Source organism: Protopterus annectens, chromosome 17.part0, assembly GCF_019279795.1.
Source record: "Protopterus annectens isolate FY-2018-M chromosome 17.part0, PAN1.0, whole genome shotgun sequence".
In the NCBI taxonomy this organism is placed as follows: Eukaryota; Metazoa; Chordata; order Ceratodontiformes; family Protopteridae; genus Protopterus; species Protopterus annectens.
The window spans coordinates 733,412,753-733,429,580 of NC_056751.1; the positions used below are offsets into that span (position 1 = coordinate 733,412,753).

General features: G+C 41.7%; 1 protein-coding gene across 1 annotated transcript in view; it reads left to right on the forward strand.

Moving 5' to 3' along the window:
* Nucleotides 1–16,828, forward strand: part of DCAF8 (DDB1 and CUL4 associated factor 8) — a 1,751,511-nt gene that overhangs the window by 1,497,541 nt on the left and 237,142 nt on the right. Inside the window, exon 12 of the mRNA XM_044059248.1 lies at nucleotides 4,565–4,684. Within this exon, the coding sequence (XP_043915183.1) occupies nucleotides 4,565–4,684 (120 nt within the window). The remainder of the gene's footprint in view (nucleotides 1–4,564; nucleotides 4,685–16,828) is intronic.

Here is a 16,828-nt window from a genome sequence, read left to right on the forward strand (position 1 = left end):
GTAATTGCATTTTGCAGACAGAAAGGAATTCAAATTTTTCCGTACCTGGACGACTGCCTGATTCAAGCAGAGAGCAAGGACATTCTTCTAAAGCATCTAGCGTTTGTAAAAAAGTTATTAAGTTGCCTGGGGTACACAGTAAATGAAAAGAAATTAAAACTAGTGCCCTCACAAGAGTTTATATTCCTGGGTGCCAGCTTGAACACAACGGCCCAGATGGCTTATCTCACGCCAGACAAGCAAGGACAACTGACTCAATACTTTCAACTGATGGCAACAAAGACCCAACTCCTTGCAAGAAAAGTTCTGCAGGCCTTGGGTTATATGACTTCCTGCATACTACTAATTCCATATGCCAGACTGCATATGAGGAAACTACAATGGTACCTAAAGAATGTATGGTCTTAACACTGTCAAAGTTTGGAAACAGTTATACCACTAATCCCTTGCCTTCAACAGGAATTTCAATGGTGGGCTCAAGCTTGTCACCTCAACAAGGGACAGCCTTTTACACAACCCACAGCCAGGCAAACACTGACAACAGATGCATCTGATTACGCCTGGGAAGCACACATGGCAGGCAAATGTATTCAGGGCACGTGGCCCGCAGAACAAAGGCATCTTCACATCAATCAAAAAGAGATGCTAGCTGTACAAAATGCCCTTATAGCCTTCAAGGACCTGCTGCATCCAGGACAACTACTGCTAAAGACAGACAACACCACAGTTATGTGGTACATAAGCAAGGGGGCACTCACTCCTACCCCCTATGCAGACAAGCCATGACCTTGTGGAACACAGCTATAAACCTTCAAGTTCATCTGCAAGCACAATTCCTGCCAGGAGAGAAAAACACACTGGCAGACGACTTAAGCAGAAACCTCATGGATCCCCACGAATGGGAAGTGAATCAAATATTCAGAATGATAACACAGAAATGGTGGAGCCCGGATATAGATCTGTTTGCATCCCCAATAAAGTGCCAGCTACAAAAATTCTGCACAAGGAGTTACCATCCACAAGTATGGAAAGTGGATGCCCTCTCAGCTGGGAGAACCTACAAGTATACGCTTTCCCACCACTACCTCTTCTGCCAAAGGTACTCATAAAAGCCAGGCAAGAAGAGCCAAAGATAATTCTGATTGCACCAGACTGGCCACGCCAGTACTGGTACCCAGTCTTAAGGAGCTTAGCACAAGAACCACCCTGGATTTTGCCTCAAATCCCACATCTGCTGACTCAGGACAGCAATCAAATACTACACAGCCAGCTAAAGACCTTAAACCTAGCTGCATGGAAGATTCCTTAGTCAAGCAAGCAATGCCTCTCTCCAAGGCTGTTATGGATGTCTTTCTGGAGGCCAAAAGGCCTAGTACCAGGAAAGCCTATTCGGATAAATGGAAGAGATTCTGTGCCTGGAACCAAGCTCACAGCCTTGACACACTTGTCCCAAACATTCCTCAGATACTACAATACTTAACTGAGATGCTGGACAAAGGCCTGTCCTTCTCATCCATCAAGATCCACGCCTCTGCCATCTCTGCTCATTACAACACGGATCCACCAATTTTTTTCTAATCCTCTGTTAAAACAGTACCTCAGAGGGGCTAAAAACATAAGACCGCCCCATAGAGCACCTACTCCAACTTGGGACCTCAACTTTGTTTTGGAAAAACTAACTTTACCTCCTTTTGAGCCAGTTAACACAGCAGAATTAAAATATATCTCTTGGAAAACTGCTCTGCTCCTGGCAATAACATCAGCACGAAGAGTTTCAGAATTACAGGCACTAATGGCAGTGGAACCTTTCCTCATTTTCCACCAGGACAGGGTGTCTTTAAGAACTAACCCTACATTTATGCCAAAGGTGGTATCCATTGTGGCTCTAAACCAAACTATTCACCTGCCAGCTTTTTATCCTAAACCACAGAATAAAGGGGATAGACTATTGCACTGTTTGGACATTCACAGGCAGTTACGCTTCTACTTGGACAAAACCAAAGCTTTCAGAAAATCTGAGCAATTATTGATAGCATATGCTGCAGGAGCACAGGGAAAAGCCATTTCAAAACAGACTATTTCAAAATGGATAGGACATTGTATACGTTTCTGCTATACACACCATGGGAAACCTGTACCTAGCAGCATTACATCTCACTCCACTAGGGCAACAGCCACTTCAACTGCCTACCTCAGAGGAGTACCTACTAAGGATATTCTGGAAGCAGCAACTTGGAGTTCTGTACATACCTTCACCAAGCATTACCATCTGCCTCTATACTCTAAATCCAGAGCTGGCTTCACCACTGCAGTGCTGCAGGGCCTTATAGCCACCCCTAATGCCTTATAGAACCAGCCACCCTACCTCAGCTTTGGGATTCTACCCAAGTGTAATGACTGCAGCAGTGTAACACGATGAACATAGTACAGTTTTGTACCTACCATAAATGTAGATGTTCGAGTGTATACACTGCTGCAGTCCAGGTTACCCTCCCTCCTTCCCTTCTTACTGGCTGGTACGTACCTATGTCTTCTACCCTTGCTACCTATGGGGAGTATTTGCTGGTAGCTGTAAGTTGTTTTTTGCTTTTCTTATGTATGTTTTATTAGCAATTGGAATTGCCTACCTATTTAGAGGCACCTGACATCTGGGGCAAGAAAAACTGAAGAAAATGGCGTCGGCTGCATCTTGTATACCCCTGTCGCACTGATGTCAGGGAGGAGGTGACAGCAACCGACGCCGGACCAAGACTTTGGAACTCAGGCCAACTGGGGAACCGCCTGACGGCTGGATAATCCAAGTGTAATGACTGCAGCAGTGTATACACTCGAACATCTACATTTATGGTAGGTACAAAACTGTACTTTATTTATAGTTTTCAATGTTTTGAGATTCGATGTTATGAGTTTTAGATGTTTTGAAGTTTAGATGTTATGGTCTTGATGTTTTGAGTTTAGATGTTATGAAGAGTAGATGTTTTGATAGGTAACCATATGTGTATATATGTGTGTGTGTTTGTGTATATGTGTATGCATGTGTGTGTGTGTGTGTATATATATATATATATATATATATATATATAGTATATCAAATTAAAAAAAAATAAGGTTGTACAAAGTCTTGTAGTGTACGGAAAAATATCTCAATAAAACCGCTCCAACACTCAAAAATATCAAAATGCAAAGTCATTTTGTTGCATGCTTCATCCAAAAAATCATTCCAAGATTTGTTTTTCAGCACGTGTGTGTGTGTAAAGGAGCATCATCACTTTCATCGATCACTGCAGATCAGCAACATCACTCACCTAACTCTCAGCTAAACATTCACTGATTGAAAAGAACAGCAGAAGGTCTTTTCTGATCAGTGAATCTAAGTAAAAATAAATAAAAAATAAATATGACCGTGGCAAGCATCATTTCAATAGTGAGTGGTACTGCTAAGGAAAGGATGCTTTGGGGGTAATGTGGAAGATTAGAGTTTGCGGACAAGGTTAAAGTGGGCAGGGCTTTGGATCACCCTGTCCTCTTTAACCATAACCCTGTACTTTACCTTGAAAGAAAACCTTTTCCTAATATTACCACTAATCAAGACACACACACACACATTGAAGACAGATGAACATTCAGAGACCCACTACACTAAAATTATCCCTAATCCATTCCCAGCTCTAACTCTAATCAACAGACACTCGAGCAAGAGCGCACGCATGCATTCTGACCCACAAACACAACTCTGAAATTATCCCCTTACTTAGTCTTAACCTGCTAATCAAATGTTTAGTAAACAAACGTTTTGCAAAAAGGATCTGTAGTTATTGTTGACAATGTTAAGTTCTACTAAATATATAGTGGGCACAGGGAGTTTAGTGTGACCTCCAGTTGGGTTCCTAATTGGAGGCATGGTTACAAGGAATGGAGATTACTTGTTGGTTACCAGACCAGTGTCGCGTGTCTTCCCTTCTGTTGTCAGTGAAAATGGTGTAATTAGAAGCAGAGTGATGGGGTACTGAAATTGTCTGAGTAAAGATTCAGCAGAGTTTAGGGATTGTGAGCATGCACCCCTGCTTCTAGTTGTGTCCACGTGTTTCCTGTACAGATATCGAAATGAGCAGTGGGTAAGTGTTTTTTTTATTATTCATAGAATTAGTAGGTCCTGGCTTTTGGTAGACATTTCCATGTGGCAGTACTATTGTAATTATAAGAAACTCTGTGTTTTTGTGACTTATAAAAAGTTGTTTTGAGGCTTAATTTATGAAGCTGGTCTAAAATTGCATGCTGCTGTAACTTACTGACTTCCTACAGTAACAGAAAACATCTGCTCCACTGATCTGTTTCACGGCTTGTTTTAATATAATATAAAATTAAATTAAATTAAATAAATAAATATAATCATGGTCAAGAAGGACACTGAAGCTGGCATTTACCAGGGGAGTTGTCTGTTGCATTGTTTTGCTTGGGAAGGCTCTTGAACAGTAGGCAGCACTTGAACTTTGAATGTTTTGTCTTTATTAAATATGTGTTTGTTTGCAAATAAATGCTTTGTGTTTAAAACCAAATGTTTCAGGTGAACTGTTTAGAACCTCACCCTCATTTACCTGTTCTGGCAACCAGTGGTTTGGATCATGACGTGAAAATCTGGGCACCAACTTCAGAAACCCCTACAGGGCTTAATGGCTTAAAAGAGGTAAGGTGAATTAAAAAGTAAACCTTTTTAAGTATTCATTGTGAAGTAGCAGTGACTTGTGTGTTATTGTTGGAATTAAGGGTAGCAGTACATGGTGGTATTTTGACAAAAATGCCCACCAAACTATTTATTTGCTGTCCGAGTTTCTGCTTCTTTGAAGTTTAGGGTTTCATGTTGCAGTGTATTACATTTCTGAAACAGTAATGGTCAGAAAAGTTAAAAAAAATAAATTTTAACAAAAACAATGCACTGAAACAAGAGAGTCAGCTTTTAGACATGACATGTCATTTCTTAGGCTGTAACATGGTAATGAATAAAACCTGCTTGTAATAGAATTGGTGTCACAAGTTCATTATTAATTTTAGCAACACTTCTTAAGCATAGTTACAGGTCAGGGAGAAAAGCCCTTTAGTTCACACTGATTCTTACCTGCACAGCATGACAGTGTAGCAGGTAAGTTACCTCACACTGTTCTGCACAGTTCATAATATGAAGAACTTAAATGGAAGATCAAGATCTAATTACTACTGTGTTTGAACAGTGCATTGTTAGCATAATGTTTATAGGTGTCCTTCAAGTTCTTGTTGCATGTATGTAATATTGTCCTTTTTTCCAACACAGAAACATTTGCATTTAGAGATGCCAGTATTCAGAAGACCCGAAGATCTAAGGTTCTCATATAAAGAGCTGTAGTAAACATTTAGTTTCAGAATGTACATTTATTTTTAACATCCATATAAATGTTGTGCCCTAATGGTATTTAAATGTAAGCACTACCCACTTCATTAATTCATTCTTGCAGATTTAACACTTTTGTTTCCATGGCCTGGAAGGATAACCCTAGACAACCTGAGTTTGCACTGGAGAAGATGACCAGGAGGGTAGGAGTGAGCAGATGATGCTGGTTTGCCCATTCTGGGCCCATTCGTCTAGTGCTGACTGTTGCTGGAGTGTTGGAGTATAGCATTCATCATGCTGTCAGGGAACGTGTGCTTGGTTCTACAACAGTGTGTCTATAAAGTGACCATATGAGGGGTGTATGTAGGAGGGGTAGTATAGCAGACATTTGCAAGAGAGAGAGACTTGGGAGCTGTTCAGAAACCCCCTGATCTCTGTCTGGATGACAGATAATGGGCTGATTTGAATCATAAGAGTGCTGATGCTGGGCTGCCAGGAGGATTAAAAAATGCAGTAAAACTGCATCTCCATCTGTTATAGGTAAAATATTTATTACCTTCTGTGTTATCTTTCTTAGAATCAGATAAAAAACAGTGCCATTTGTGCCCACTTGACTCACTTTTCTGCTGCACTGACTGTTAAAAGTTGACACGTACTTAAGCTGCTTAGGCTTCAAAGTAATTCTACTCGCATATGAATTACTGTTCATAGAACAAATGTGGCAGACAGCATTTGTATAGTCTCATCTGGTTCTTCTAGCTTTAATCAGTAGTGGTAGATAAATGCTCAGCAATGCCCCTCTCAAAGAAATGCTTTCTTCGTATTGTCATACTCTGTTTTTTTTTTTTCAAATTTAATTTTTATTAATTTTGATATAGATAAACAAGAAACAGCTTTGTAACCGTTTGTAACGCAGAACATTGCAACAATGAAAATGGTGGTACAGTTTCGAATACAGCAATGTGATAATAAACAATAACTGCAATGGACCCCATTAAGTAGGAAGAAAAAAGGAATGAAGTGTAGCCATTTATTAAGAGAAGAAATTGTAAAGTCACTATATATAGACAGGCATAGTAAGGGGGAGATAAGGAAATCATTTACAATATTTACAGCATGGATGCCGTTGCAAATGTAGAATAATGGGATGACTTGGTGAATATAATTGAGAGCTAGACTGTGGAGGGTGTTTGGTAATTATGAATTAATGGAAATACTTAAGGATATCTTCATGGAATTAGATTAAGGTACTTGGACAACTTAAATCACTAATAGTACTTAAATTCTCCAATATCAAAAGTGATGAACAGGAGATTAAAAACAACCCAAACAGTCATCAAAATCTTATCTCCCAAGCATACAAGTTAATATCAAGCATCAAATACCAGTCATCTCTCTTACACTCCAATTATTGGAATGAATTGAATGTCAAAATCTCAACCGAATCCAAGTATGAAAAAATACGCAACACTATGAACTTAACTCCCTTTTTAAGAACCTAATATACACACAGCTGTTATACTCATTTGTTATATATCTAATCTCACATTGACAAACTAATCCTTGGTTATATTGATGAAATGTAGTGCTTGGACTTTTGTACACAGGGATGTTTTTTGACAGCAGTTTCCTTTTCGAACAGGTGGGATTCCAGACAGTTATGTTTATTTGTAGAGTTGTGGACATATCCAAAATTCTGTGCTTTCTATAGTTAGTTCCAGTTGAATTAAAGTGATCTCTTCCATAATTTCTAAAATTCCATGTGAATTCCTTCAAGTTATCTAATCCACCTTTCCAGATAAGAGGTGTTTGTGTAACTCACAGTGTGTTTAATCTTTGAGGTGCTGAAAAAATCCCCATCCACTCCTTAGATGCCAAATAATTGCAAGTGTTGTAGAGAGCTATAGTTGTACCCTTTAGGGTCCCTGAAACTAGTAAACAAGATCCTTTGAAAAGGAACATACAGTGGATATAAAAAGTGTGCACGCCCTGTTAAAAATGAAAAAAAAAAACACACAATAAGTTGAAGCACCTTTTGATTTGATTACAGCATTCAGTCTTCTTGGGTAGGAGTCTGTCAGCATGACACATCTTGATTTGGCAATATTTGCCCACTCTTCCTTGCAAAAGTGCTCCAAATCTGTCAGATGGCAAGGGTATCTGTTGTGCACAGCCCTCTTCAGCTCATCCCACAGATTAATTGGTTTTAGGTCTGGGGTCTGGCTGGGCCATTCCAAAACTTAAATTTTCTTATGGTGATTCTTTTGTTGTTTTGGATGTATGCTTGGGATCATTGTCGTGTTGAAAGGTATAATTCCTCTTCATCTTCAGCTTTCTAGCAAACGCCTGAAGGTTTTGGGCCAGAAGTGACTAATATTTGGAACTGTTCATAATTCCCTCCACCTTGACTAAAGCCCCAGTTCCAGCTGAAGAAAAGCAACCCCAAAGCATGATACTGCCACCACCATGCTTCACAGTGGGTGATGGTGTTCTTTTGGTGATGTGAAGTGTTGTTTTTGCGCCAAATGTACCTTTTGAAATTGTGGCCAGAAAGTACAACCTTGCTGTCATCAGACCATAACACTTACAAATTTTAGCCGGACCTGGATGTTTTTCTGTGTAAGAAAAGGCTTTGTCTTGCAACCCTACCCCATAGGCCAGACATAGGGACAATATGGGAGATTGTTGTCACTTGTAGTAAAATCAGTACTTGCCAGAAATTCCTGCAGCTCCTCCGGTGTAGGTCTCTTGGCAGCCTCCCTGACCAGTTTTCGTCTTATCTTTTCATCACTTTTGGAGGTACGTCCAGTTCTTTGCAACGTCACTGTTGTCCCATATTTTCTCCACTTTTTTATGACTGTCCTCATTGTGTTCCGTGGTGTATCCAATGCTGTGGACATATGATACCTTTCAACAATGAGATCCCTTTGATGCTTTGTAACCTCTCTGCAAACCATGGCTTTTGCTGTAGCAGGCAACTAAGTAAATGTCAGGAAAATCCTACTAGGACAGCTGAACTTTATTTGGGGTTAATCAGAGTCTCTTTAATTGACAGCAGGTGTGTACCCAAGAAGACCGAATGCTGTAATTAAAGCAAAAGGTGCTTCAACAAAGTATTAGTTTAAGGGTGCATACACAAAACAAAGTATTAGTTTAAGGGTGTGCATACTTATGCAACCAGCTTATTGTACATTTTTTATTTTTTATATTTTTTCCCCTAAGAGATTTGTTTTTCAATTGAATTGTACAGGTTATAGGTCACATTAAAGCTGGAAACGTTTTGAAATGATTTATTGCGGACTCATTGTTTTTATATCACAAAAACCTGGCATTGTAACAGGGGTGTGTACACTTTTTTATATCCACTGTGTCAGTACAAAATCACAGAATGATGTATGTACATCACTAGTGTAATATTGCAGTATTTAGAAACCATCACATCCCATCTTTACCCCTGTGATGTTCAGTACTTAGTGTGCTGGAATCTTAAAAAAGAAAAAGCTCTGCTATGTTAGCTAGTAGCTCTGATAACAGTTGCAGAACATGTTAGTTATCCTTTATAAAATGCTATGCACAGGTTATTAAGGAATTTACTAAATTAGTCATCCATCCTTCCACAACCCATTTTTCCCATTTTTGTGTATGGGGTCAGGGTATCATTTCAACCGTAACAATCATCTAGTGCCAAGGTTTACACCTCCAGGAAGCTAGCCTTTTGTGATCTTTGTTTATTCAGGGATCCAAGACATCTCGGTACATTTTCAGCTAGGTTCCTGTTTAGGGGTACAAAGCTTTGAACAGGGTGGGTTAATATTTTGTTCTCTGTCACAGTGAAACTTGAGCCCAGTAATTTTGTCTTACTTCCACACCTTCTTCGGGTATCAGACTCTGTAAAAGTTGTCCGATGACCTTTGAACTGAGGTTAGGATCAAAGAGGTGCTGGAAGAGATGCTTCTGAGTCTTTCCCATCAGGCTTTGTCATAGTCCAGTGTAAATTTGCATTTGGTAATGTGGTGGCCTTTGCAGTGGGCTCATCCATTTGCTGTGCCGGATGTTGTGTCCTAGACACTGCCCCATAACGAGAAGTTGCACGGGTATTCGAAGACCTAACTGAAAATGTCCACAAGAGGAAATCAGTGGTGATTGTTGAAGGATTTCTAAGATGCCACTGTTTTTCTCAGTATCCCATGAAGAAGTCCATTTGTAGTTTGGAGGGTCTTCGAGCATCATGAAGTGTTGTCTCCCCTCAGTAAGACCTCCTAGAGGATGACGAGGATGACTCCATTGTTGCAGCAGTAACAGTTTTTTGTATCCTGCTGGACTGCCTTTGGGAAGACTGTTCTTTGAGTCTGACTTAGCCTTGAAGAGCCACCAACATTGGTCCTGTGGGTAATTAGCAATCACTACTGATGACTGCTTCTTAAAAGTGGTTGGTGCCCCTCAAAAAGAGGTCCATTTAGGGACAATGCAATCTTAGCAATGTTCATTGCTTCTACAGTAACAGTCAGTCATCTGCAAAGGGGTTTATAAGGCCTGTTTTCTCTTCAGAGAAAGGCAAAAAACTTCTGCTTTTGCCTTTTCCACATTTTGAATGTGATGGATGAATTTTGTCCCATCCTAAATATGTGATTTCAGTGAGAATATCTGTTACCTGAAATTTTGCCTAGTGACTGTCCTGAGATCTTGTCAGTGTTGCAGGTGATAACATAGATGGTGTCACATGTCACCCGTAGAGTTCCCCCACCATCCCCACTCTGTTTAGGACAGGCAGCTGAACCATCCTGTACTGGAACTTTCATTGCAGAGTTCTCTTAACAGCAGTACAGATACCCTCACATTGCAGAACTACAGTACAGTTGAATAGAAAACAAAAAAAATGAAAAACTTAGAGTTGCCGTCTTGTGGGACATGTGCATGTTGAGCTCTGTAAATACTGGCTGATGTTGCCTTTCATTCCAAGCTGTATAGTTGATTTTTCTTGTCATCTTAGTTATCCATTTGCTGCTTGTACAGATTGCCACCAGGAGCCCCTTTACTTTTATCGTATCGCTTTGTCCCATTCCACCCTTCTGCACCAAAGTAAAATCATCTAAGGGATGCATACTTCACCCCTAGAATGTGGTTTTCTCACATTAAAGCTGACTGCAGTTAACACATCATATTTTACTTTAAACCAAATGTTTTCAGCAAGAATGATATCTTGTTAGTGTAGTTCTGACCATGACTTTAGCCGTCTTTTAGCCTTGTAGTTAACACATTCCTTGTTGTGGGGTCTGCCATATCTTAACTGTTTCTGCAGACATTGGTTTGGTCCCCCTTCCACTCCCCTGCTGCCATTCTTCTGACATCATTTCTGACTTAGTTCATAGCTCCACCCTTTTCTTTGCCACTTGATCATTGTGTGCTCCACTAAACACACCCCATTGCACCACTTCTCTTGATGTGAGTCCTTCTCCAACATGTATTCTCAGTGCAACAGTCAACACCTCTTTTCTGTCTTGGTTCCCTCACGACATACTTGGATAGTTTTCACATTCTTAAACACAATGAACTATTATTACATAATTGTTATGTTATCACTCAGCTGACCATAGCATCAGTAGACAAATGTTTTATGAATTCCCATGCCATAATGCTCTGCACCTATTTGTAACAGAGACCACAAAAATGTATCCCCACATAGTAGGCTATTATCCTAACATTTACTTTTTACCAGTGCCCATCTTACTAAAACCATATCAGCTAATAACATCACTACACTAGACCTAGCTGTATAATCTGTCTTATACAGACCTAGTAAACCTAAAGTATCTGCAATTCAAACTGCTTTGACTGGTACTAATACCTAAATTCAAACCAAAATTCACCTAAACATCAGCACATTCCATTACCTCTTCTACTGCAGTCTCATGGAGATATCCGTTCCAACACAGGCCCATTTAGTAGCACCCTGACAACACTTTCATGTATGGAAAAACTTTGCTGGCTTAAAGATATCCCATATGGATGTGGCAGCATGTATACATTGAAGCCACTGAGCTACACTCCTGAATAACAGCCTACTCCCTGGACATACTAACTACAGAAACCTGGTTAAAACTGCAAATAAAAATAGACATCATCCCAGTAGGATATGACACAATTTAAACCAGTGGTAACACTAAACAAAGCCAGCAGAATGTCCATTATGCACTTCAAAATCCTTAAATCCTGAAATCTTTAAGCTCTTTTTAATGCAAATAATTACAAAATGCATGTTTGACACCACTGTATAAACTTATCAGCAACATCTCTATATCAGAAGACTTCATTTTGTGGGTAACAGAAACCATGAAACAATGAGAAGACATAGACAAACTCTAAAGCGTCTTTACCCAACCTCACCCTTTTTGGCAAAACTCAATTTGTCAAACTGTCTGACAAGGAAAGCGTCATTGACTGGACATTAGCTGATGATTCTAGCTTAATAATGCAAGCTTTGGGATATTACCTAACTTGATGTGTTGCTCTTGCTATACCATATGGGGTAAAACCAAAACTCTTTAAAAAAATACAGTTTAAGCAGGTATCACGCCAAACTCAACAAAGAAACATTCATATCACTTAATGCAGCTGGACTCTCTGCCCCAAAATAATTCCTGTCAATAGATGAAACTGTTGTTTTCATTGACACCTTTCTCACTATACTCCACTCACTAGCTCCACACTTTAAAAAATCATTCTGCAGTATCAAACAGCATTTGCTAACAAGTAAACAAAACTTGGAAAAAGTTGCAAAAAAACAAAGCAAACACCAGCCACCAACATTGCCATAACATAAGAAACCTAGATAAGATGCCAAGTAATTTAAACAGGAAAAAATGACTGCACAAACCTAACAGCAGTAGCAAAGTGAAAAGCTTCTGGATTGCTTTAAACAATTGTCTCACACTTTGGGGGAAAAAACTTTTCCTTCACAGTCTAATATTAAAATCCCATCCAAATTCATATTTCATTTTAGCCACAGGTACATTTTTAAAAGTGCAGGCAAAAATGACAAAAGCCATAATTAAAAAAAATACTTCTGTCCTAAGCCTGTACTTCCCAAAATAATGAGAAAGGTTCTCTTAATACTAAAACCAGTTACATTTGCAGAAGACAGTCTGTCATCAAAATGTCTTAAAATTGCTCCTGAAGCTGTGGCATACTTGGTATCTATTCTAGCCAGCCCGTTTATAACAGGAGTTTTATATCTCCACCCTTTGGAAACTGTCATAAATCGCTACCATACGCAAGGGAGGTGCTTCCCTTGACCTGTCTAGCTTTTTGTCCATACTCATGTTACTTCTCTTTCCAAAATACTTGAAAAAATGCATTCATAAACAGAACCTCTTTTATGTACTAGGTAATGTGATCTTCCCAGGTAATCATGGCTTCAGGCCAGACCATCGTAACAAAGCATTATTGTAATTCGTGAGCACACTGTTTCAAAAATTCAGCTAAGACGAAGTAGCCTCGCTGTTGGATCACTTTAAAGCATTTGAGTGTCGCATGAAAACTGCTTTAACTGTTGCATACATTTGGGTCCTAACACTAGTCGAGTATGCTGGTTCAGCGTCTGAGTGATCCAGAGAACCCAGAGTGTGCGTGACGGTGAGAAGGTTGTTACTACCTACCAGTTACTTTAGGCATACCAAAGATATTCATGTTAAGGCCCACTGTTATTCAACTTCCAGAATGGCTGCACATTGAGTAACAGCTTGTTTCTAGCTCTCCTAGTGTGAATACAGAAACTCAGAAGAGAAGGCCAGTACACTTTGTTTATGAGCAAATTTCAGTAAGTGGATAGTAAGTGCACTGCTTGGATGTCGGGAATAAAGAAATGCAGAAGACCTGGAAAAATATCAGCTACAAAAAAGTGAGGAAGAAACACTGACTGGGGAAAGTTCTGCAGCTGTTCAGCAAAAAGCAATGCAACCTTCAGACATGACTTCCAGTAACCTACAGGAAGGTACAGGGCAACTGCATACAGACCTGGTTAAAATAAACACAACACTGATGGAGTATATCAACACAAACAACAAATGGCTGGAAAAAAAGAAGCTTTAAACAGATATTAAAATGAGATGCTAAAGCTGCAGAAATCGGATCGAAATAAAGAAAAAGCTGGCTGAATATGAGACTGCCCAAGAAGTGATGTTTCAAAAAGTATTAGAATTAGAAGACAGAGCACATAGGAAAAAACAGAGATTTTTCAGCTATACCAGAAAAGCTAGAAGGAACAGAATGCATTAATTTTATGAAAGCACAAATAAGCAACTAGATTGGTGTTCTACAGCACGAATTGTTAGTTGAAAAGGCACATAGTATGTATCCAAACTTGGCTATAAGAAAGCAGCGTAGACCTTTAATAGTAAAGATGCAATCCTACCAGCAGAAGGAGTTGATTCTTACAACATTGTGGCAGAAGGACAAAATATTAAAAGTGGGAGACAGCAGAGTGTTTGTGGAGAATGATTACTCGTACACCAGACAGAAGAGGAGCAAATTTATTTAATTGTTCAGGAAGTGTCATCATGCAGGTGTGAGATTCAAACTGCTGTATCCAGCTGTCTTCAAGGTATTCTTTCCTGGATGGACAAAATCATATGTGAAGTAGTTGACTTCATTTGGTCTTCAACCTGTGGGTATTCGGATCTGAATCAGATCCGAAATGGCCGCATCACTAGCATCTGATCTGAGCTCCAAACTCCCTCCCCTTACCCATAATGCTCCCCTGTCTCCTTCCTTCCCTCAGATCTCATTTACCCCTGAAAAGCTATTCATCGTGGTTGCTGAGCTCCAGGCTTTTTTGGGTAAGTTTACTGCCTTTTCCCTTTAAGGTGAGAGAGTAGGTTATTCCCTTTCTTAACTTTTAATCTCCCTATACCCGCGTTGTCCGTCTGTTTTCCAAGTTAAAAAAAAATATATAGTAAGTAGTAATTTTCCCTTTGGCCTTCCCGCTCCCACTTCTCTTTGAGTGAGAATGTGTGTGTGTGTTAGTGTCTGTGGAGATTTGTGGGGTTTTTGTTGTGTCCTAAGATGGCTGAGACCCCCAAGCCAGTCTTTAGGAAGTGCACAGTGTGTGGCCATAAACTCTCCCCAATCGATGGCCACACTCTGTGCGTAGTATGTTTGGGCGCAACCTACTTACTTAGCTCCTGCCCTATCTGCGTGGGCTTCAACCCACAGGCTCTGAAGGACAGGAGGGCTAAGTTAATCATGAAGGGCTTGCTCCCTTCATTGGGGACAGCTGTCCCTGTAACTTCTGCTTCAGCAGCATCTTCCGCTCCTGCTTCTACTTCTCCCCAGGCCACTGGGGCTCAAACTCCCACCACAAGGTCTGGGGAGGGAGACAAACGCAGGAAGTACAAATCCAGAAAAAGGTCTCTGGACCGCTTAGCTCCGGCAGGGCCTCCAGCTAAAGCTAAAACCCCTCCTAGGTGTAGTACTCCTTGGATCCACTCACCGGTGACATCTAAGCCACTCTCAGGGGCTTTCCCTCACCGGCACTGCCGGCTGGTGTCTGTAGCTTCCATCTTCCCAGTCAACCCGTAGTCTTAGTGAGGCCAAGATGGACAGGATGATGCGGAAGTTCATCCGCACCCAGATCCAGATGGGAGTCTTGCTAGCCCCCTGTCCCTCCGGAGCAGGGAGCTCGCAGCCTTTCTTCACCTCTATAACTCTTTCTCCAATCCGACTGTCTGTTTTGGAGTCTTTGGATCTGAGGGTCCTCTGAGTTGGAGGGTCGGCTCCAACAGTACCTTGTACCTTGACACTGGGCCATTGCCTTGAGTCCATCGGATCTGAGCTCTTGGAGCCGTAACCTCGGGGTCTGATTAGGGGTCTGATCATCTGTCAGCTCCGAGCTTATCGTAGCACAGTCTCCCTCTCAGCATCTCTGCTCCCGCAGTCTTGGCTATGACTATCCCGTCTGATCCGAAGGGAGCGGCTCCTCTGCTTGTTTCTCACAACGTCCACTCTCCCACGTCCTTTGATGTGGTGGAGAGGGTCCTCTCGAGTGCTTCAAGACCTCTGACCATCTCGTCCTTGAACTCCATCCCGACTCCCTCAGCTCTGGGTACAACCCTGACTTTCCTGTCCTTTCAGGGATAATCCATGCTTGGCTTGCCTCAGGGAGCTCCCATTTGAGAGCAACGTGTTTGCGAGTCCCTTCCCAGAGAATCCCACTGAGGAGTCTCCTCGTAAACAGATGTGCAAAAGGAGGCACCTGGACTCCTCTCCAGAGTCCCTCACGGATGACACCGACTTGGAGGAAGGGGAAGGTTCCCCCAGGTCACCCCCCGAAGATATCTATGAAACTCCTTCATCAAAGGGGAGGTAGTCTGCCCAAAAACTAACCCCGGAACACTCGTGTTCCTAGAGGCATTCTGCATGGGTCCATCTACCTCCTGGGTGTCCCCTCCCATGGATCCATTTGTGGACCTGATAACATCTCGGGCATAGATGGAACCAAACACTGTGGAGCCTTTTCCCAAGCATCCAGATAAAATAGTCCCCCACGAGACAGGACTAGCGGGAGTAAGGGGTCCCCAGTAGATACTATGATGGTGGCAGCTGCCACAAAGAGCGAGCTTGCACAAGAGAGCTCTATGGGTCCATCCTCCTGACCGGAAGTCGAGGACTGTGGACCATTTGGGGAATTGGGTGTATGCTTTAGCAACCTTTACCATAAGGGCGGTGAACTATATGGCACATATCATCTGACTGCAGCAAGACCTGGTTAACAGTGTTGCTGAGTCGCCCCTGGAGTCCATGTTGGCATAGGGCAAGAAGACGTTCTCCGCATGAATGGCCACTCTAAAGGCAGTAGCCAACATGTCCATGCGCCTCCTTTCCCATGCTATGGAGGGAGCCGCCAGGGTGGCCAGGTCCAGCATTGCCATGAGGCATCACTCCTGGATCCGACTGTCATTTCTCTGAAACCTTCAAGGCGTCCTTTGCTAATGTCCCCTATGATGGTTCTTCCCTGTTTGGGAAGTCTGTGTGTGAAACGCTGGTCCAGAGTGAGAAGGAGGGGAAGACACTGTCTGCCAACAGGATCTGCTCCCCCCCCCCCCCTTAAAGATCCTTTTCTAGGAATCAGCGAGGGGCAAAGAACATGTAGTTCCAGAAATCTCAGTTCTCCCGGGACACTCAGGACTCATCTTTCCCCAGAAGCAGAGGGGATTATGATCAAACTGGCCCAGAGGCAGAGGGAGGTCCGAGAAACGTTGGGTCTCAAGAACCGTTCTCGGACAGGCCCGTGCAGCAGCCCTGAGGGGCTGGCAGACTGCTAGTCTCTGGAGGTAGTCTGGGATCACCTCTTGCTACACTCATCAGAGTGGGAGTCCATAACAACAGACCATTGGGTGTTGCAAATCATATCCAGAGGTTATTGCATCCCATTTGTAGAGCCACCTCTCCCACCAAAACAGCTCCCAAACT